General features: G+C 44.1%; 1 protein-coding gene across 1 annotated transcript in view; it reads right to left on the reverse strand.

Moving 5' to 3' along the window:
• PCCA (propionyl-CoA carboxylase subunit alpha) overlaps positions 1-22895 on the reverse strand; it is a 935313-nt gene that overhangs the window by 145900 nt on the left and 766518 nt on the right. Inside the window, exon 21 of the mRNA XM_040336164.1 lies at positions 19904-19957. Coding sequence (XP_040192098.1) covers positions 19904-19957 — 54 coding nt within the window. The remainder of the gene's footprint in view (positions 1-19903; positions 19958-22895) is intronic.

Below are 22895 nucleotides of genomic sequence, written 5' to 3' on the forward strand. Positions count from 1 at the left end.
ACATTATGCCGTTGTAAACCACTGAAGAATAATAAAAAAAAAAACTGTAAGACAAGTAATAAGATACCAGTAAAAAGCACGTAGCCAAGAAAAACCATGTAAGATTTAAATATGACAGGAGCAAGCAGAAGAAAAAAAAAAAAACAGAACCCATAAGTGCAGGGGACAGCTGTAGACTCCGACCATGCTTTATGTTACTCTAACAATAAATCTAAAAGAAACAGGCAGAACAATGTATTTAACTTTTAAATGATAACGTCTAAGTACAGGCAGGTCAGAAAAGGGGGAGGGAGCAACAAGTGTCCCCCCAGACCATTCAAGGCCACATACCCTTAACATGGGGGGATGCTTTGGGGCAAGAGGGCCCTGCATCCCAACACCACCTTGTCCCCATGTTGATGGGGACAAGAGCCTCTTCCCAACAACCCTAGCCAGCGGTTGTCGGCGTCTGCGGGCAGGGGCTTATGGGAATCTGTAAGCCCCCTAAATAAATGAGTATGGGGTACCCCCTACCCATTCACCCCAAAACAAGGGTCAAAAATAAAAACAGTACATGGGTTTTTGACAAAATAATTTATTAAAGCAGCTCCAGTGTCTTCTTCCTCCGGCGAATGTCTTCATCCTCCAGTTTCATCTCTTCTCTCCGCTGTCTTCTTGAGCTGCCTGTTCTCTCTCTGCTGTCTTCTCCCTCTGTTCTTCCTCCAATATTCTCCCAATTCTCATTCCCACTGTAATGCTAGGTCTGCCGTGTGCCCTTACTATACAGTCATGGGCCAGGTCCACCCAAAGAAGTCATCCAGAACATCCGCCCCTTGTGACATACTGCCCCATCATGCCTGCCCCAAAGCATTCATGGGCATGGTCCAGGAGGGAATATGGGGAGGCACTCTTTCAACCCCCCTTTCCTGACCTGCCAGTTTACGTGCTCGGGTAAGGGTCTGGTATGGATTTTTGGGGGGGGCCCCATGCAATGTTTTTTGGGCATGGAAGTTCCCCTTAAAATCCATACCAGACCCTTTGGTCTGGTATGCTCTTGGGGGGGACCCCACACAAGTTTTTTTTTTCATTTTGGTGAGGGTTCCTCTTCAAGATCCTCAGCGCACAAGCCGCACCGCAATTCGGATCATTATGATCTGACTTGTGGTGAGACTTCTATTACAATTAATGGGCTCTCATAGGGAACCATTGATTTTGACATGTCAATAAAATAAAATGCTTGAAGAGGCTTAACGTGGCTGTATCCAGCATTAATATGCGTAAGCATCTTTTACCAGCGTCAGACATTTTTACAGCTGTAACGCTGTTCCCCCCTTCCTTTTTTTTTTTTACAACATGAAAACGCCTATGCCACTTACAGCTCCTAAAAGCCTGCATGTTCATGGACACATAGAATAACATGGAGGAGTTTTTAAACTGCAAAACATACAATAAAAAATAGGACACTGCTAAAAGTAGCTGTAAAAACTGACTGTGTGCATGAGGCCTTTAATTTTCTGTACCTTAAGTTCTAACTTTTTTTTTTACACCTTTGTGATTTTCCTATACTTACTGTCTTTATAAAGAGGGGTTAGAAAGTGAAAGAAAACCTCCCAATGGGAACAAGGATAGCTATAAAAACCTAAAAGGTTTTAGGGCAGGGATAAGCAATTAGCGGACCTCCAGATGTTGCCAAACTACAAGTCCCATGAGGCATAGCGAGACTCTGACAGCATCAAGCATGACACCCAGAGGCAGAGGCATGATGGGACTTGTAGTTTGGCAACAGCTGGAGGTCCGCTAATTGCTTATCCCCGTTTTAGGGCTTCCCCCAAAACTATAAAGTAAGATTTTTGTGCATACTGTAAAAGTTCATCGAGGAACACAGAAGTGTCTACAGCGAGGGAGAGTGAAGTGTGACGTGTCAAATTAGTGCAACCAGCCATAGTGTCCTTGACCACTAGCCACATCAATCTCAGCTTCACCGGTGCAGCCAGCAATAGTGTACCTTATTTCTAGTTACACTAGTCACACTGTCACCAGACCAGTGCAGTAAACCAGTGCCCCCGATGGCCATCATACCCATGTCAGTGAAGCCGAACCAGTGTATACCAGCAAGTGTTCCTGATCACAGTCACATCAGTATAGATGTCATCAACCCAGTGTAAGCCAGCAACAATTTTCCTGATTGCAGTGTTAGTGATGCAAAACCAATATACACCAACAACAATGTTCCTAATCACTACCACACCAGTTCTAGGATCGCTAGACCAGTACAACAAACAACAAGATTCCTGATCAACACCACACCAGTTAGGCCCCGTACACACGACCAAACATGTCTGCTGAAACTGGTCCGCGGACCAGTTTCAGCAGACATGTTCGGTCATGTGTACGGCCGACCGGACAGGTTTCCAGTGGACATTTGTCCAGCGCAGTGTTTCCCAACTCAAGGCACACCAACAGGTCATGTTTTCAGGATTTCCCTCAGATGAAACGGCTGTGGTAATTACTAAGGCAGTGAAACTGATCAAATCACCTGTGTAAAATAATGGAAAGCCTGAAAACATGACCTGTTGGTGTGCCTTGAGGACTGGATTTGGGAAACACTGGTCCAGCCGACCGTTTTCTGGCGGACAAATGTTTCTTAGCATGATAAGAAACATGTCCGCTGGAAGCCTGTCCGTCGGACATGTTCGGTCGTCTGTACAGACTCACCGTACATGTCCGATCGGCCGCCATCCCTCGCATGTGTCGAAGTGATTTGACGCATGCGTGGAAGCATTAAACTTCCAGGGCCGCGCACGTCGCCGCATCATCGTCGCGGCCACGTCACCGTGTATGCGCGGATTTCTGTCTGGTGGTGTGTACAACCATCAGACAGAAATCTCCGGGCGGACATGTCCGCTGAAAACGGTCCGGCGGACCGTTTTCAGCGGACGGTCCGTCCGTCTGTCTGTACGAGGCCTTACAGTGTCACCAGACGAGCATAAACCACTCTAAGCTAGTGCCAGTGTCGAGATTGCCATCACACCAATGTCATTGAAGTTAGCAATACTATTCTGATTGCTAGCCACACCAGTGTCAGTGTCAACAGAGCCAGTTAAAGCCAAGCAACGGTGTTATTATTGCCACATAAGTACAGTACACCAGAACCAGTGTACTGACTGACCAGCATGTAAACAAAAAACAAAACAAAAGGGTTCACAAGGAGGCCTTTCAGATTCTAAACATGACAGATGAGAGTAGCGGGGAGGAGCTCTCACTGTCAGATTTTAATTCAGAAAAATCTGTTCAATAACTGTCAACTCAGATTCAGAGGATAAAAGTGTTGGGCATACTGCACTTTCTGTGGAACTGCAGCAGGCAAGCACCTGTAGGGCAGGACTTTCTGGTGAAGTGGCAAGCACCAGTAGTGCAGCATATTTTGATTAAATAGCAAGCACAAGTACTGGGGTGTTGCATCACCCAAAAAGTATTAGGGCCCATACTACTGTCCCAGAGTTGCTTTCAAATCTTTTGTGGCTACCTGTCCCAGAGTCGCTTTCAAATCCTTTGTGGCTACCTTCCACTTCAGCAACACCTATCATCCCTCCATTTACAATGCATTCAGGTTAAAACAGAAAATGTTACATCTGTTCATTTTTTTTCTTTACTGACAGTTTACTTAATTCAATTGTGGACCAATGTAATCTATATATCCAGCAGTACATCAACAATAATAATTATGAAGTAGAAGGAAAATGATAAATGGATTTAAAAAAAAAAAAAAAAAAAAAAAAAAATCTGAAAAGTGTAGTGTGCATTTGTATTCAGCCCCCTTTACTCTCATACCCCTAACTAAAATCGAATGGAGCCAATTTCCTTCAGAAGTCACCTAATTAGTAAATTATAAGAGTCCACCATTGTGTAATTTCACCTATAGAAATACAGCTGTTCTGGGAAGGCTTCAGAGGTTTGTTGGAGAACCTTAGTGAACAAACAGCATCATGAACGCAAAGGAACACACCAGACAGGTCAATGATAGAGTTGATACTTGAAAAATTAGAATATCGTGCAAAAGTTCATTTATTTCACTAATGCAATTAAAAAGGTGAAACTAATATATGAGAGAGACTCATAACATGCAAAGCAAGCTAGTTCTAGCTGTGATTTGTCATAATTGTGTTGATTATGGCTTACAGCTCATGAAAAACCCAAATCCAAAATCTCAGAAAATTAGATTAATACATGCAATCAATAAAACAAGGATTGTACATAGAACAATATCGGACCTCTGAAAAGTATAAGTATGCATGTGTACTCAGTACTTGGTTTGGGCCCCTTTTGCAGCAATTACTGCATCAATGCATGTGTGACAGGAGCTCTGTACAGGCAGTCAGTCTGAGCATAGTGGTGGAGTAGGCGCTCCTCGAGTCTGCTCTCACCCAGGGACCAGATAGTTTAGGCAGGCAGGCAGGTTCCATCAGCCCCTTGCTGCGACTCCTACAAACCAGGACCAGCGCTCGCTTTCCTCCCCCTGGATCTCCCCAGTTTACTCCGCAGACTTCTCAAACAAGGTAAGCCCCTGTTTTTCAGGGCCATCCGCTCTCCCGGACACCGCTGGCGGCCGTCCTTCTCAGGACAAGCAGCGGCCTAAATCTCTGCGGAGTAATAGAGCCATCTCCCACCCCGCCTCAGTCCTCTCGGTTCCCCAACCTCCATAATTCCCTTACCTTGTCCCTCGCGCCCCCCGCCACCTCCGGGAAAGTTTTGTGGCGGCCGCATCCAGGAAAAGCTACGGCTTCACCCGCGGCCTAGCGCCACGCCGCAGCTACAGCCAGCAATCCCCCCCTTAAACGGCTCAGAATTACCTAAGAGGATCCCCATCCTCTCACAGATACCTCCGACCCTTCACCATCCTGTTAGTGGCTTGTGGAGGCCGCATACCTAGGCAGGAAAGTCCGCGGCTTCAGCCATGGCCTGGCATGGACCCTTGCCTCTACCCAGCCAAAGCCTCACCATTAATCCACAAAACAACCAAAATCCCCCAACCCCCTAGATCTCCCCCCGCGGTTTCCCCCCCGGATACAGGTAGATCGCCTGGGCCACCGATCCTTAGGGAGCAGCCATCCTGGTGCACCTGAAATTGGGGTACCTTTACCTCTCACCCCAGACCCAGTCCAAAACCTAATAACTACCAATTGGGTACCCCCCCCCACGCCCCCTCTCACTTCAAGGTCACCACTACTCACCTTTCTCAGTATTTAATCCAGGGCCACGTCCGATCGCCCCTAGGGGGGTCAGGAAGGAATTTTTTCCCCTGCCACGACACATTGGCATAGCACGGACATGGGTTTTTCGCCTTCCTCTGGATCAAACGGGGAGGTAGGATTCAGTGAATCGTCCCCCCAGCATTGCTAAACCCCCCCCTTTATAGGCATCTGCGCGTCAGTAACCATGACTAAACTGAGTTACTCGGCAGCAACCATCTGGGGACAAAAGTCATTTGCCTCTACTGGCCGCCACCAAAAAAGCCTTAAGGATTGAACGACTGTTTAGAATTAATCAACTATCGTCAGTCAAGCACTACACCTGCTTATCTAAACCAAAGCACATATCATGCGCTCTGGTCAATACAAGATCTGCAGTTAGACACAGAGTAGAAATTCATGAGCTCATCCTACAATGCGATTTAGACTGTCTCTTTATTACAGAAAGCTGGCTCACAGCTGACTGTAACACCATTCTAGATGAACTGGTGCCAGAGAACTATCGCATAATAACAGAAAACAGAGTGGGGCAAAGAGGAGGAGACCTGGCAGTGATCCATAAGAGTTGTCTCTCCATCACCAAACCAGTCCTTCAAAACACACTTCCATTCTGCAGCTAGTATGTAGGCCCACACATGCTTCAGGTCACACGCTCAATCTTATTTTCAGACAAGATCTGGAAGTAAAAATTCTGAAAAATGAGCCGCTACCATGGACAGATCACCATGTAATCAAATTCATGATTACTAAAAATGCCCCTTTAACAAAAGCATCAAAACCAGTAATAACACACTGGACAAGATCTCAGAAGAAGCTCCATTCGGAACTCTTCAAAACATTAGGGAATAAACTAAAAGCAATCCATTCACTTCAATCAGCCACGGAAACCCTGGATGCCATTAACACAGCTCTACTACAGTCAGCCGACTGGGTAGCGCCCAAACGTAAAACCTGCATCCGGAAATACAACTCCAGCTGGTTTAACGACCAGCTGTCGTTGCTTAAGCAAGAACGTAGAAGAGCGGAAGCAGCTTGGAAAAGAAGCACCACAGACGAAAACCACACCATCTACAAGGAAAAAACAAATAAAATACCACAAAGAAATATTCAAGGCCAAAAAAAATAATTTTTCAAGATCACCACCAATGCCCTAAACCGTCCCCGCAAACTCTTCAAGTTAGTCACTCAGACCATGAATCCAGTCTGTCTGGAAGCCCTCAATTCTGATACCCAAGAATTTTGCAATGAATTATCGGATCACTTTGTTAACAAAATTGAAAGGATCCGTGAAAGCATTCAGCAAAACAATATCCCCCTCAATCCCCCCCCTCAGTCAACCGCCCAATTTCCACAGAAATCAGCCGCAATCAACAATGTTTACTCTAAAACCCATCTCCATCGAGGCCACTAAAAATATCATCAGCACCCTGTGTAGTAGCACAGCACCTAACGATATTATCCCCACCAAACTGCTTAAGGAATGTGCCGATATTCTGGCACCTCCCATCAAGCAGCTGATTAACCAGTCATTCAGGGAGGGCATAGTGCCCACCCTGTTGAAACAAGGTATAATCAAACCCATCCTAAAGAAGCCCACCCTGGACCCCAAGGACCCTGAACATCGTCGTCCCATAACAGGTCTGAACGTCTTCTCCAAGGTAATGGAGCAAGTGGTGGTACAACAGCTGCAACAGCATTAAGACACCCATAATTTGCTCAATCTTTTTCAATCGGGTTTCCGTCCAGGGCACGGGACGGAAACAGCATTGCTCAAAATATGGGATGATGCTCTCGAGGCCGCAGACGAAGGAGAATCTTGTCTTCTAGTACTGTTGGACCTCAGCGCAGCTTTTGACACGGTAGACCACAAACTATTGCTGACTCGGCTAGCCTAAATAGCCAAAGTCACGGAAGGTGACTTATCCTGGTTCTCCTCCTTTTTGTAAAACCAATCACAAGTAGTGAAACTGGGACCGTTCATTTCTGAAAAACGCACGGTGTCATGCGGAGTCCCTCAAGGATCCTCTCTGTCCCCGGTGCTGTTTGATATCTATCTTTGCCCCCTTTTTAAAATCATCAGCAGCCAAAAGCTGCTCTACCACTCTTATGCGGATGACACACAATTGTACTTTCGCATCTGCAACAAAAAGGATCATCATCTCGGTCTAGATAAATGCCTCTCTTTGATAGAGAACTGGATGACAAAGAGTTATCTTAAACTCAACGGCTCAAAATCAGAACTTCTCCTGTTTCACGCCAATCGAAAGAATCAACCGGCAACACCCTGGACACCTCCACCCCTTCTGGGCAAAATCATCACCCCTAGCACCAAAGTCAAAAGTCGCGGAGTCATCTTTGACACCAACATGACAATGGATGCACAAATAGGGTCAGTAGTCAGCGGATCCCACCATCTGTTGCACCTACTACGCAGACTTATTCCAATTATTCCCAAAGAGGACATAGCAGTCGCGGTGGGAACAATTGTTAACTCCAGACTTGATTATGCAAATGCCCTCTACCTCAGACTCCCAAAGTACCAAATCACTCGCCTGCAGGTCGTTCAGAATATGGCCGCGCGACTGGTGACTGGGAAAAAACCTTGGGGATCAATCTCACCCTCACTGAGAAGTCTGCACTGGCTGCCAGTGAAAGACAGAATCACTTTCAAAGCACTCTGTCTGACGCATAAATGTGTTTTGGGAAATGCAACCAAATATCTATGCGAAAAAATAAAGGCTTACAACCCCAATCACGTTCTGCGATCCTTCAACCAAAATCTGCTCCAAATCCCCAAAACAAGATACAAGTCCAAAGGAGAAAGAAGATTTGCTGTCCTGGGCCCTCGACTCTGGAACGATTTACCAACCTCCATTCGGTTGGAGGAGAACCACTTGGCCTTTAGGAGAAAGATCAAAACCCATCTTTTAAGTTTAAAGGGGAACTGGTCAAAAAGCGCCCAGAGGCGATTCAGTTCGCATGTGCAGCGCTATATAAGTTTTTCACTCACTCACTCAATGCGGCGTGGCATGGAAGCTATCAGTCTGTGGCACTGCTGAGGTGTTGTGGAAGACCAAGATGCTTCAATAGCGGCCTTCAGCTCTTCTGCATTGTTCAGTCTCATATCTCTCATCTTTCTCTTGGCAATGCCCTATAGATTCTCTATGGTGTTCAGGTCAGGCGAATTTGCTGGCCAATCAAGCACAGTAATTCCACAGTCATTGAACCAGGTTTTGTTGCTTTTGGCAGTGTGGGCAGGTGCCAAGTCCTGCTGGAAAATTAAGTCAGCATCCCTATAGAGCTCGTCTGCGTAAGGAAGCATGAAGTGCTCCAAAATCTCCTGGTAGATGGCTGCGTTGACCCTGGACTTAATGAAGCACAGTGTACCAACACCAGCAGATGACATGGCCCCCCAAATCAACAGACTATGGAAACTTCACACTGGATTTCAAGCATCTTGCAGTGTGTGCCTCTCCATTCTTCCACTATACTTTGGGTCCTTAGTTTCCAAATGATATGCAAAATTTGCTCTCATTAGAAAAGAGGACTTCGAACCACTGAGCAACAGACCAGGTGTGTTTTTCTTTAGCCCAGGTAAGACGCTTCTGACGTGGTTTGTTGTACAGGAGTGGCTTGATAAGAGGAATATACGAAATTTGAAGCCCATGTCCAGGATCCGTCTGTGTGTGGTGGCTCTTGATGCACTGACTTCAGCCTCAGTCCACTCCTTGTGAAAGTCAACAACACTTTTGAATGGCCTTTTCCTGACAATCCTCTCCAGGCTGCGGTCATCCCTGCTGCTTGTGCACCTTTTTCTTCCACACTTTTCCCTTCCACATAACTTTCTATTAATGTGCTTTGATACAGCACTTTGGGAACATCCATCTTCTTTTGCAATTACCTTTTGAGGCTTTCCCTCCTTATGGATGATGTCATGGTTTTCTGCACAACTGTCAGGTCAGCAGTCTTTCCTATGATTGTGATTCCAACTGACCAGACTGAGAGACCATTTAAAGGCTCAGGAACCCTTTGCAGATGTTATGGCTTAGTTAGCTGATTAGAGTGGGACACTTTGAGCCTAGAATATTACACCTTTTCACAATATTCAAATTTTCTGAGATTGTGGATTTGGGGTTTTCATGAGCTGTAAGCCATAATCTGTGATTGTGGGTAAAGGGCGCTAGATAGTGAATGAACTGTGTAATAAATTGAACAATAAAGATTGCAGTGAAATACAACTAAACTGCATACATAGAAACTGGTGAGTATTCTAGTGTGACATACAGATGATTAAATGGTGTCCATGTGTACAATTAAACCAAAAAATATAAAAATAAAAATAATAATAACAGAATATTAAGATACACAGTCAAATGACTGGAAAGAGTTCATGTGCAGATTATTGCAAATGATACAGTCCCCAAAAAATGTGGGTAAAGTGCAACATGCTCATATATCTTCCAAATCCAAAGTGCAAAAGGGAAGTGATCCATACCTTCACCAATAGCTCACCAAAGATAAAGATAGATGGCTCCTTACCAAACGGTGTTGACCTAATAAATTAAAATAAGGTCAGTAGTAGCTTATTGTTAATATGGGTCGGCTGGATCTCATACAGGTTCCAATGTCAGCAACAGATAGCGGAACGGATGCCAACTGCTCTCAATATTGGAGACCCTGGAATCACCATGGGCCGAGTAATGGGCACAGTCCTTCTCATTACTTTATGCTGAAATTGCTTTTCAAAGTGCCTTGCCCTCAGTAGTTGTGATAGATTGACCACTCAGTATTTCAGGGTTCTTTCAGATAAGGAAAATTATCCGTTTTCTCTTTGTATGGGCAAACAATCAAATCTGCGACTGGAAATCTGATCCAAAGCCACGGGTGCTGGCAATGCATTGAAAGATGCAGATCCTTCACGCTGCATCATTCACTATCATAACAGCAATTTTCAAGTCTTGCCACAATTTCTCAATTGGATTTAGGGCTGGACTTTGGGCTATTCTAACACATGAATATGCTTTGATCTAAACCATTCCATTGTAGCTCTGGCTGTATGTTTAGGGCCGCTGTCCTGCTGGAGGGCGAACCTCCGCCCTAATCTCAAGTTTTTTGCAGACTCTGCAAAGATTGCCCTGTATTTAGCTCCATCCATCTTCCCATCAACTCTGACCAGCTTCTCTGTTCCTACTGAAGAAAAGCATCCCTACAACATGATGCTGCTACCACCATGTTTCATGGTCCTCCATTATGTGCCACTTTGTGTATATCACATAAAAGTACAACAAAATACATTTATGTTTTTGGTTGTAACATGACAAAATGTGGAACATTTTAAGGGTTATGAATACTTTTTTGAAGGCACTGCAGCAGAATACATTTTGCTCTACATTCATGAAAAAATATTTATTTGAAAAAGTTTAAAGCAGAAATGAAGAAAAACTGTTTATTCTTTTAACCTTTTTTTCTTTTATATAGAAAAACAATTCAGTGATGAATACTAGCAAAATAAAGCTCTATCTGTCCCAAAAATATGATATAAAATAAATTTATGTACAGAGTTGCATGAGACATTCAAAATGTGACAGTGCCGGGAACAGGAAAAATGGCCTGGACTCGAAGGTGATTTAACATACAGGTCTTCAGGTGGCCAAAAGAAAACTATAGCTTTTTTTTTTTTCTTTACAAATAGTGTACAAAAAGCATATTTCCCAAATTTTTCTTCTTATTTTACATTAATTATTGAAACCCCGGGGGCGTGACCAAGATGGCGACCGTGCCGGACGCATAGGCACAGAGCTCTGCAGCCAAAGAGGGGAAAAATCCTATTAATTATCCTTTGAGTGCGTGATTCTGCCCACGGTTCTTGCACTTACCTCCTCCTAGCAGATGATGACACATTGGAGGAACTGAAACGGAACCGCAAAAACGCCCATTAAATTTGGCGGCGCATCGGTCCACATGGTGAGAGCTTCTAACATCTCAAACTGACTACTGACTTGGACCCAGCTCTCAACGAGAAGTCCAACTTCTCGGGCCCTAATGCAGGCGATCACTGGATGTTAGTCTGCAGCGACCTCAAAGATAGACTCTCTGCAACTGGAGATCGGGCTGATACAGAGAGACAACAATACCCGTAATAGAGTTACGGAGGCTGAACGCCGTGTGGGGGACAAGGAGGATGTGGTGAGAGACCATACAGCTACTCTTCACACTGCTCAGGTGAGACTGAAACACCTTAAATCCAGAGCAGAAGATGCCGAGAATAGGAACCAATTTAACAACCTGCGGATCCTGGGCCTCCAGATGTCCGTAAGCAGCCTTTTTTGCCACACTTCGTACTGGAGTGGGCCCATAGGATGCCATCTGTTTGCTGCCTTCCTGGGGCGCCTCCCCGCACATTCATCCTCCAGTTGATGAACTTCAGGGATCGAGATCTGGTGCTTATGGAGGCCTGGAAGAAAGATGTGATCCGTCATGAAGCTGCAAAGCTCATGTTCTTTCCGGACTTCTCCGTGGACATCCAGAAGCTCCGCAAATCCTTTGACTCAGTTAAACAGACCCTGCATACCAAAGGAGTCAAATACAGCATGTTGTTCCCCACTCGCCTCCGGGTGGTGGACTAAGACAACCTGTTTCTTTACCTCGCCTGCTGAGGTGGCTCAATGGGTGAACACTCTCCCTCCATAGGGATGATGGCTGCCCTCACTGTACGAACAGGTGGAACCATGTGAGTACTGTCCTTATGTTTCTTTATGCTCCCTGAAATGAATTGACGGTCAGTACAGGATGGCTCTATGCTCCCCCTGCAGCTACAATGTGCAACTCTTCTCATTTGCTCTGGCCCTCCTGGCAGTAAGTCAAAATGTTTGCAGAAGGATTTCACCTGATGCTTGAAGTATCTTTTGCACATTTATCCGGTATGAGGGAAGACTACCATCTGACTCATTCGGGGGAGCCTGTTATGCTACCTTTGCCAAGGGCTGATTCGATGGACGTCACTGTCCTACATTCCCATTGCTTTTTGCTCAGAATCCGTGGACTACATACTCGTTCCTAAGTTGGTGCCCCCGGCCTAGGCCGGGAGAGTTTACATATCCTATGTTTCCCGCTCCTTTGGCGGCATCTCTACTATGTGCCTGAAACAATCAGTTCCTAGAGTAGCTCTCGCCCTCCTCTTGACTGATGTTCATGTCCCCATAAGGTTTACTACATTGCTCAGCTCTGGAATCCAAGTGCATCCTAGTTTGGATTTGGTGTACAGGGTGGGGGTTTCTGGAATTTGAGGGAATTTTTTTTTCTGTGTTAACTTTTTTAGAGTTTTGTATTGTTTTGGAAGGAATGCCTTATGTTTATCTCTGGCAGGTGTTTCAACGATGGTTGGGGGTGGCCTCGGCCCCTCCTTGGCTTCATGTTCTATGTCAGGCCCTCAGCAGGGGTCCAAATGCAGCAGTCTAGCCCTACCTCCAAAATATTTTTATATGGCCATGTCCCAGCTGACATTGAGTTCCTGGAATGTCCGGGGGTTAAATTCCAAAATTAAAAGGGCCCTGGTCTTACTCGTCCTTAAAAACTAAGGCCCAGATATTTGTATTCTCCAAGAAACCCACCTGGTGGGGAGCAGGGTGCTTAGCCTTAAGAAGCCGTGGGTGGGCTTTTACCCATGCTAGAGGGGTCAGTATACTTGTTTTGGTATCCTGGACCTGCATCTAGACCCAGAGACTAAATTTGTAAACATGCAGCTGATAGCCAATTACCTGGCCGCTGTGGTCATCCTGGCTGGGGATTTTAACATGGTCCCCTGTCCCAAAATGGACAAATTGACTCCGGATGTGGCCACAGACTCACCACTATCAAGGTGGGCCTCCACATTTGGCTTTGTGGATGTTTGGAGACGGAAACACCCCCAGACCTGCGGGTATACCTGTAACTCTGCGACATACTCAACTATGTCGCGCATTGACCTAATTTATGTCAGCAACCCCGTCCTGGCTAGGGTATGGGAGATATCTCTGACCATGCCGCTGTTCTTCTACGCTTACAGACTAGGGTAGCCCGAGTGCATCCCTTGTGGCGTTTTTCGAGGTCTCTGATGAACGAGTAGAGCCAGTGGTGGAATCTGCCATTCAGTCGTACTGGTTGGCTTCCCCCCACCGGACCCATTGTCGTCCACCTGGGAAGGTTTTAAAACACACATTAGGGGACAATACCAGACCTCCATAGGCTCGGGCTGCGACTACTCCCGACTTGCGCTGACCCAGGCGGAGGCCAATGCCCAACTGCTGGAGACTCTGTATACATTGACTGGAAACAAGAGTAGGAGAAGGGATTTGTTGGTGGCGCTGAGGGAGGTCCAACTTCTCAGAGTCTCGGTGGCCAAGACGTAGCTACTATATCAGTCGCAGAGTGTTTGAACAGGGTGAGCGGACAAGTCGGTTACTCGCCTAGCTCTCCAGAGAACAGACGATATTGGCACATGCGAATATCAGAGATATAGACGAGAGACTGCTGTCCGATCCCGGAGAAGTGAATTCTCATTTTGCCTCCTATTATGCAGATCTATATTCCTCTAGGATTGAATACTCCCCGGCCTAACTACATTACTTATTGGAGTCTGTGTGGGGGACTTGACGCTCTCCTCACCCTGAAAGAGATCCAGACTTACAGCCTCCCAGCAGACGGGCAAGACCCCTGGTGAGGACGGTCTACCAGCCAAGTTCTTTAAAAGACACAGTGCGTCCCTGGCAACTACATTTCGTGAGGTACTACTGGGATCCCTTAGGGACTCATCCCTTGATGTCCCGGGCGGTTGTGGTGGTCATACCTAAGCTGGGGAAGGACCTGGATCTTTGTTCCTCCTACAGGCCCATATCCCTGTTAAACGTAGTTGCCAAGATTCTTACTAAATTACTAGCAATTAGACGTATTAGAGTGATACTTTCATTAATACATGGGGACCAGACGGGCTTCATGCCAGGCAAAGGCACAGATATTAACCTCAGACGGATGCTCGCGGTGATCAATCGGGTGGGGAGGCGGGTCAGAGGTGGTGGCTTAATTCGACGCCGAGAAGGCCTTGGACTCTGGAGTGGGAATACCTGTGGATGACATTGCACAAATTTGGTTTTGGGCCAGTCTTTATATCATGGTTACAATTGTTATATTTGAACCAGATGGCTCGGGTCCGCACAAATGGCATGCTCTCTGCGCCTTTCCCTGCTTCACCGAGGCATGGTTGCCCGCACTCCCCCACCCTCTTTGCCCTGGCCTTTGAACCCCTGGCAGTGATACTCTGGGCCTCTTCTGCGGTCACTGGTATATCTATGCCCCCTCTGATGGAAAAGGTGTCTGTATGCAGATGATACTCGCCTCTATCTGGGAGAAGCCCGCTAATCCTTAACAGCCGCTCTAGAGATTAATATTTTCAGTAGGTTCTCAGGCATTCAAATCAATTGGGACAAATCAATGTTGATCCCCCTGACCCAGACAGCCCCCCCCAGCTGACCTGCCTGCCCCCCTTCAATGGGTAGATACATTCAAATATCTTTGCATCCTTATCCAGAAAGATCTGTCAAAATACATGGAGGACAATGTAAGCCCGGTTCTTCAGAACCTCATAAAGAGGTGTGCAACCTGGAAAAAGAGTTAATTTAATTAAAATGTCTTTCCTACCTAAATTTCTATACATTTTCAGACACACTCCGATTTGTATCCTTAATTCCTTTTTTAGCAAACTGGATCAGGCCATCAGCTCTTATGATTGGAGAGGTTCTGTACCCAGAGTAGCTAGAACCACACTGCAACTCCCTTTGTCGAAGGGTGAGCTGGCGTTGCCTATCTTTAGAAAATATTACTGGGCAGTCATCTTGGTGTCGGTGAGGTGGTGGTTTACACAAGACCAATCTAACCCTGTGATTAACTTGGAAGCCGCAATACTGGGTTCATACTCTGAGCTCAGCAACCTAGTATATAGGGGGCCAAGATTGAACCCTCACACAACCACTCCCATGAACACCACGGTGATGGTGTGGAAAAGGACCTCCATGACATGGCCTGGAGAGTTCTCTCCTTATACCCCATTGTGGGGTGTAACAGGAGTGACTTTTGGGCACGGATTTAGCCCAGGAGATGGGGTACACATGTTGGATTGTTTTGGCGTGGACAGTGATTTACAGTATATTCCTTAATGCCTGCAAAGAATATTCTATGACTCATTTCTATGCTTAGCCCTGACTAGTGACATGCTAATTGAGTCAGGGCCTGGAAGACATTCCATTGTCCTTGTGTAAAGGTGTTAACCCAGGTCTGCTCCCAGAACTCTAATTATGCATGCTAAACACTGTTTATGTGTGATAACACTGTCTAAAGCCTAGTGATGCTCAGAGGTGTGAATAGGTGTCAAGCTGTATGCGGAGACGGAATGTCTGCCTAGGGAACTCAGTGTGTGATGGGGTTTTGTTTGTTATGCTGTTAATTAAGGAATGTTTAGTAATTAGCCTTAGTGTGTGATTAGGGGGGTGGAGATCTCATTGTTGCTTTAATGCCTTGTACTGTATAAAAAGCTGAGAAGAAACCATTAAAGTATCATTACATTTGAAACCAGAAGCACAGAGCTGTGTGTCTCGTGTCTGGGGGGAATTCTTATGGATCGGGTCCTGTTGGTTGGAGTGTCGATAAGCTGTCGTGACTGGGATGGAAGGTCGTAAACGGTGGTGACCGTTACATGGGGTAACCAATTTCTGCCTCATCTGCGGACCATGCCCGACCCACAGCTGTGGACTAGATATGGGGTCAGGACGCTGCGTGACATTATGCCCGTTAGTCATCTTCTCACTTTTGCTGAGATGAGGACTCGATTTTCTGTTCCTCCCTGGATGTAACTTCAGGTAATAACAACTTTGTCATTCTGTTCGATCACAGTTTCCTGGCCCAATTGTCCTTGAGCCCCATTCATTGGAACGACTCCTCATTGCCTGCAATATAGACAGAATATTCCCCTCCATCTATTTCTGACTCACTTGTGCAGGGAATAATGGGTCAGATAGGGCCCTTCGGGCCTGGCAACGTGACATACCGACCCTTACTGACAAAGACTGGTTTGAAGCCATGCAACAATTCGTTGCCCTTATGATCTCCACCAAAGACAGATTTATTCAGTTAAAATTCATCCGCAGGGCGTACTATACGCCTCAGAGGCTATCAGTTATCTACCCCAGGGCCGATGCCATCTGCCTGAGATGTCGAGGGGAGGTGGGTAATTTCATGCACATGGTATGGTTATGCCCAGTCAATTCAGGGCTTTTGGAAAAGGTGGTTTCTGACATTCAGAGGATCAGCAGGGTTCCCCTTACACTGGACCCCCTGATCTTCCTGTTAAGTATAACAGATAATCTACCCACAAAAACACACAAAAATGCTCATATTTTAGGCAGCAAACTATTCTTGGAAAACAATACTGCTTAGATGGAAGACACCTGACCCCCCACGGTGTGCCATTTTACAAAATGACATATATAGGCCGTAACTGCCAGAAAAAGTTCCACAAAATGTGGTCGGCCTGGGTGGAGGATAGGAATCTTACACTCCAATTCCTTTCCAGAACTTCCTGCCTCCGGGCTCCCCCTTCTCTCCATCTGGGACCCGTGCCTCCTCCCTGTCTCACTGGGGACAACTCCTCTCCGGGTATGGCAGTGCACTGTATAATATTATAGATGTACATGGATTGATACAATTGTGCCTATTCTAAACATGTCTCTTTCATCTTTATGCTTCCGGGTGATGTAAAAGATACCTGCTTTGTATGACTTTTGCTGATATTCACATGTAAAATGTTATTATATCAGTAAACATTCCTCTTGTTTTAAAAAAAAATTATAATTATTGAAACTCCAGATATTTGCTTCAAATGGATACAGAAACATGACGTACGTAAGGTAACCAGTACCTTTCAATCTATGAATTATTTTCAACAATATACTGCATAATGCACAGGTGAAATATAAAAAAGGGCTGTGCAGTATTTAGCAGGTAAACACAGCCCCATACATGCATATCATCTCTATATAAATGTAGCTATTTTATGTGTTTATATTATATACTTATTGTTTTATTGATTTCTGCCTTTGGGGGAAAAATGAACATAAAAAATAAATAAAAATAAATAAAAAAACACATCCCTAGCCCACACTAGTCCAAATATTACAGTAGAAGCAATGCTAATATGTTTAAAAAACAAAAACAAAAAAAACAACAACACCACAAACTTTTATGGCACTTTAATAGCAGGATCACAATCAAATATGTGTCCTAGGCTGAGTGCTGGACTTTTTCAACTGCCAGCCAGTGGCACCGGCATTCGCATCTGTTAGCCCATGCACAGCCATCCATAGCTATTGCCATTTATAAAGGGGATGGCAGTATCCATCCATAGCTACTGCCATTTAGTTGACAGGAGTTTTTGCAGCACTATTTTAAAACAGTAAATGTATACAGTAACTTTACAAGTCTACATAAATAAATTTCTATTGTCACAATATGCAACAGTATATGTATATATATATATATTTTTTTTTTTTTTACTGGAAAGCTGTAATTTTATTATACAGTAGTCTTCCAATCAAGTAACTTTGTGTAGGATATATTAACCTCTTCCCCACCGAGCGTGGGGACGGTGGGGACCTCTCGTCCTTCAGACTGGACGTCATATGACGTCCTGGTTTTTCCGGCCCGCTAGGGGGGGGGGGTGCCGATGGCGCGCGCCTCCGCCGCATTCCTCGGGACCCTGTGCGCGTGCCCAGCGGCCGCGATGTCCGCCGGGCACCCGCGATTACCCGCAATCACGGCTGAATTACGCAGGTCATGTCAGCGGTGAGGAGACTGATGTGTGTTCCCAGTACAGAGGAACACACATCGATCTCCTCCCCGTTGTGAGTCCCCCTCCCCCTAACAGTTAGAACACACCTTAGGGAACATATTTAATCCCTTCAGCGCCCCCTAGTGTTAACCCCTTCTCTGCCAGTCACATTTACACAGTAATCAGTACATTTTATAGCACTAATTGCTGTGAAAATGTGAATGGCCCCAAAAATGTGTCAAAAGTGTCCGATATGTCCGCCGCAATGTCACAGTCACAATAAAAAAAAAAATTGCAGATCGACGGCATTACTAGTAAAAAAATAAAGAAAAAGAAAAATGCCATAATTCTATTTCCTATTTTGTAGACGCTATAACTTTTGCGCAAACCGATCAAATACGCTTATTGTTTTTTTTTTTACCAAAAATATGTAGAATACGGATCGGTCTAAACTGAGGGAAAAAAAGCTTTTTTTTAAAAAAAACTATGAAATTTATTAAATCAAAAAATAAAAGATTGTTTTTTTTTTTTTTAAATTGTCGCTCTTCTTTTGTTTATAGCGCAAAAAATAAAAACCGCAGAGGTGATCAAATACCACCAAAAGAAAGCTCTATTTGTGGGAAAAAAAGGGTGTCAATTTTGTTTGGGAGCCATGTCGCACGACCGCGCAATTGTCATTTAAAATGCGACAGCGCTGAAAACTAAAAATTGGTCTGGGCAGGAAGGGGGTGAAAATGCCCTGTATGGAAGTGATCAAACTAAAACATTGTAATTTTATTACCAACTCAAACTCAAGTATTTTGTGAAAACAGCTTAGAACAGTACTGGAGTTCCATAACAGAATGATCTCTGAGCCGGCATCTCACTTCACATGAAAAAAATATATTTGATGAGAGGTTAAATCTAAAATAAATGACGAAGACTAGCTATAGACATGAGATGACTGTGGTCTAATCTAGCCATTTTGTGACTGGATGACAATACCATCTCTAGGGCAACAGCAGACATCCACTGACCAAGCCTTGCTTGATCATTGTTCCTTTCCCCAAAACTATCTGGTTCAATTGTTGCCTTCATATGATTTCCCCCTCCAAGTGATCTCAAATGCTTGGGGTAATTGGAGCATGTTTAGAGAACAGCCAACTAAGAAACATGCCTAGGGAAAGTGAAGGCATGCCTACCCAATAGATTCCCCTTGTATATAATGGTAAGCTTAAATAACCATATGGGAGAAGAAGCCCATTTAAGAGGCCACCTGAACCAGGATGCACCAACTGCTTTGCTATGTACAGTGCAAAACAAGAACAAACTATTTTTATGTACGGTGCTCATCAAAACCAAATTCTTGTGCAAACTGAATGACTGATGCATATTTGATTAATCTGCAGTGAGCCAAAGTTTTTCTGTAGATAGTTTTCAAACAAATTCTTAAGAGCCTACATACTGAAGCCCAAAGGATAAAAAAAAAAGAAAAAAATTGTTTTTCTCTAAGGATGTCAAGTCGTATCCAACAAATTGAAAATTAAGGCAAGCACCTTCTAGTTTATAAAACTGTGCAACATGAATATATATTGATTTGACAGAGATCTTGGCTTATGGCGCTCTGCTTAGTTGCCGGAAAAAATGCAGAGCAAGTAAGGTATGCGTTTAACAAAAATTCTAATGATTCATTGCTGCACAGTTAGTACAAGGGATAAGTGAGTTTTGCAAGGTGTAACTACCCAGAAACACAGTTACACTACAAATTGGCATCTATAAATTAACCAAGAGACCATTCACCTAAGTATGCATGGTTGTATTTCCAGCAAAATTATTTACTCACCACTGTGCCCAGGAACTGAATGCCAAAATTTCCAGCTGCATCACGGTTAAGGCACTGAATGAAGAGAAAGAGGGAGAGTCAGAAAGGAATGTAAAATCTTATTGTCATTAGGCACACATCAGTAAAAACTATCAATGAATGCTGTATTACATGCTGTTTGTACTCACTCAGCGACAATGGGATCCCTTTTCTGTGAAAAAGAATCCTGGTTGATCCTGCTGCTCTGTCTCCCCCTCCCTGTCCATGTTGCCACTGTTGGGGATTTTGCAGAACACTGGCAGCTAGTGCACATGCTCAGTTTTCAGGGTATTTTCTACCCTAAGCATTTCCTCCCCATCGCCTTGTAGCAGACCATGCAACTACAGAAATAACAAATGTGCATATACACACTGATAAATGACACTCCACACTCTCCCTCCTCCATGTCCACTAACCAGCTAAACACAATGGGGGTATGATATTAGATCTTGATTGATGGAGGTTTCACCTCCCTGTTATTCTAAGACACAGACAAAGTGGCAAGACACAGCCTGTGACTGGAAGAAATCGGCACACACCATGTTATTGCCAAAACATAAAAAAATATTTGATTTAAAAAATATATTTGTAAGACAATTTAAAACAGTTTTTTGATATTACCGTATATACTCGAGTATAAGCCAACCCGAATATAAGCTGAGACACCTAATTTTACCACAAAAAAATGGAAAAACTTATTGACTTGAGTATAAGCCTAGGGTGGGAAATGCAGTAGCTACTGTAAGTGGAAGAGGGGGTCAACAAATGCCCATCTGCAGCCTCATTGTGCCCATTTTCAGCCTCACTGTGCCCATGTACCTTTGACCCACTGTGTCGGTCTTGAGGAGGAGGGAAGGGATTTTCACCTGATTACACTTTGTACATTGCCCCCTCTCAGATGATTCTCAGCAGGGCTGTATGCAGGATTAATCACTTGAGACAGACATTTTAGGAAGTCCACGCCGTCCACTGTAACAAAGCCCCGTCTCCTTCTCATCTGTGATAGACGGGACACTGATTCAGTTTCCCAGCATTGTTATCAGTGTTCCGTATATCACGGACGAGGAAGCGGTGGTGCTTTGTTACAGTGGACGGCGTCGAACAGTTAAGACTGACACAGCGGGAGAGGAGACCTTCACTCAAGTATAAGCCAAGGGAGGCATTTTCAGCAGAAAAAAATGTGCTGAAAAAGTTAGCTTATAATCGAGTATATACGGTATTTATTTTTACTCTGCATCCCAAAAGCAGAATTATTTTTTTTAAGTTTTGAAAATGTGACCAGCAGCAGAGGACTAGAAGCTCCTTCTGCTGTCACAGTTTCCCTATAGACAGGCTGGGAAAGAGCTGGGTCATGTGACAGAACACAAACAAAATCCTAAATTACTTTCTCCACTCTTCAGTACAATCTATATATATAAAACTCAACGTGTGTGTGTGTGTATGTATGTATGTATGTATGTTCCAGCATCACGTCAAAACGGCTAAAGATATTAACATGAAACTTGGCACACATGTTACTTATATGTCAGCAACAAACATAGGATAGGTGGTTTAACCCTTACCCACCCCCATTTGCCATGGTCGGGGTTTTTCTTTAAAGTCCCATTCAACTCTATGGGAAATACATGTTACTTCATGTTCCAGCATCACGTCCAAACGGCTAAAGATATTAACATGAAACTTGGCACACATGTTACTTATATGTCAGCAACAAACATAGGATAGGTGGTTTAACCCTTACCCACCCCCATTTGCCATGGTCAGGGTTTTCCTTTAAAGTCCCATTCAACTCTATGGGAAATACATGTTACTTCATAACTTCCAAACGGCTGTAGATATTTCGATAACACTTGGTCACATGTTACTTATATGTCCACTTAAACTATAGGATAGTTAATTTATCCCTTAACTACCCCCATTTGTGAGGGTCAGGGTTTTTGTTTAAAGTCCCATGCAAATCAATGGGAAATATATGTTCCCACATAACTTCTGTACGCCTGGAGATATTTCAATAATACCTGGTACACATATTACTTATATGCCAAATAAAAATATATGACAGTTAAATTAACCCTTACCTACACCCTTATATAAAAGATGGGTATATTTATATTACTATGATTTTCCTCCCCAAAAGGTTAAGATAGGTATTCAGCTAGTACACTATAATTTCATACCTATATGTCAATTTCAATTTTATGTATATGTTATTTTCTTTAGGCTGCTTGCACAGGGGTGGAAAAATGCATCTTTTGTAGCCATGTAGCACTTTTTTCCCTTACAATATGAACACATGTGTATTGATGTCTATGGGACACATAGCTACTGTACGTATGTAAAGATCCATAATGCAGTAATGCGTTCAGAGGCGTAAAAAAAAAAATTATGTTACAGTGCGGTAATGTATGTGTATATGCAAAAGCATATACAAGTAAATTGCAACACTGACAGAAGAAGAAAAACATATGCATGTACGCACATATATGCAAAGTCTGCATGCAGTAAATTATGCCGACGTGCAAGAGGTCTTAAACACAAGTAACGGCATCCTTTTGCAGTTTAGAAAACGTTTAACACAATTATGCAAGCACTGTCTATATGCCCTGTTTATTAGAAAAAAAATAGGTGTGGATGTTTTAGCATTTGCACAACAGTCACAAATAATTCCACTTCAAATGTTTTTAAAGCAAAAGCATTTTATATTTTGCAGCCTACCAATCATTAGGTGTGGTGCCTGAATTAATTTTCTTATTTCAGTTTTTCTTGTCCCTCTGTTTTCACCTGGTAATCTGACCAGTAACAAACCTCTTGTATTAGAGGGCTTTCACAATTGATGAAGCACAGGGGACAGCAGCGTCGTTAATCTGCAGTGAGGGGAGTGTTAGATGCACTAGCATATTTAGATACACTAACAAATTGAAGCTGAACTCCAGATAACACTTTATAAGCAGTTACGGCAAACATTTTTTGGTTC

The sequence above is a fragment of the Rana temporaria genome, chromosome 2, assembly GCF_905171775.1.
Source record: "Rana temporaria chromosome 2, aRanTem1.1, whole genome shotgun sequence".
Classification (NCBI taxonomy): Eukaryota; Metazoa; Chordata; class Amphibia; order Anura; family Ranidae; genus Rana; species Rana temporaria.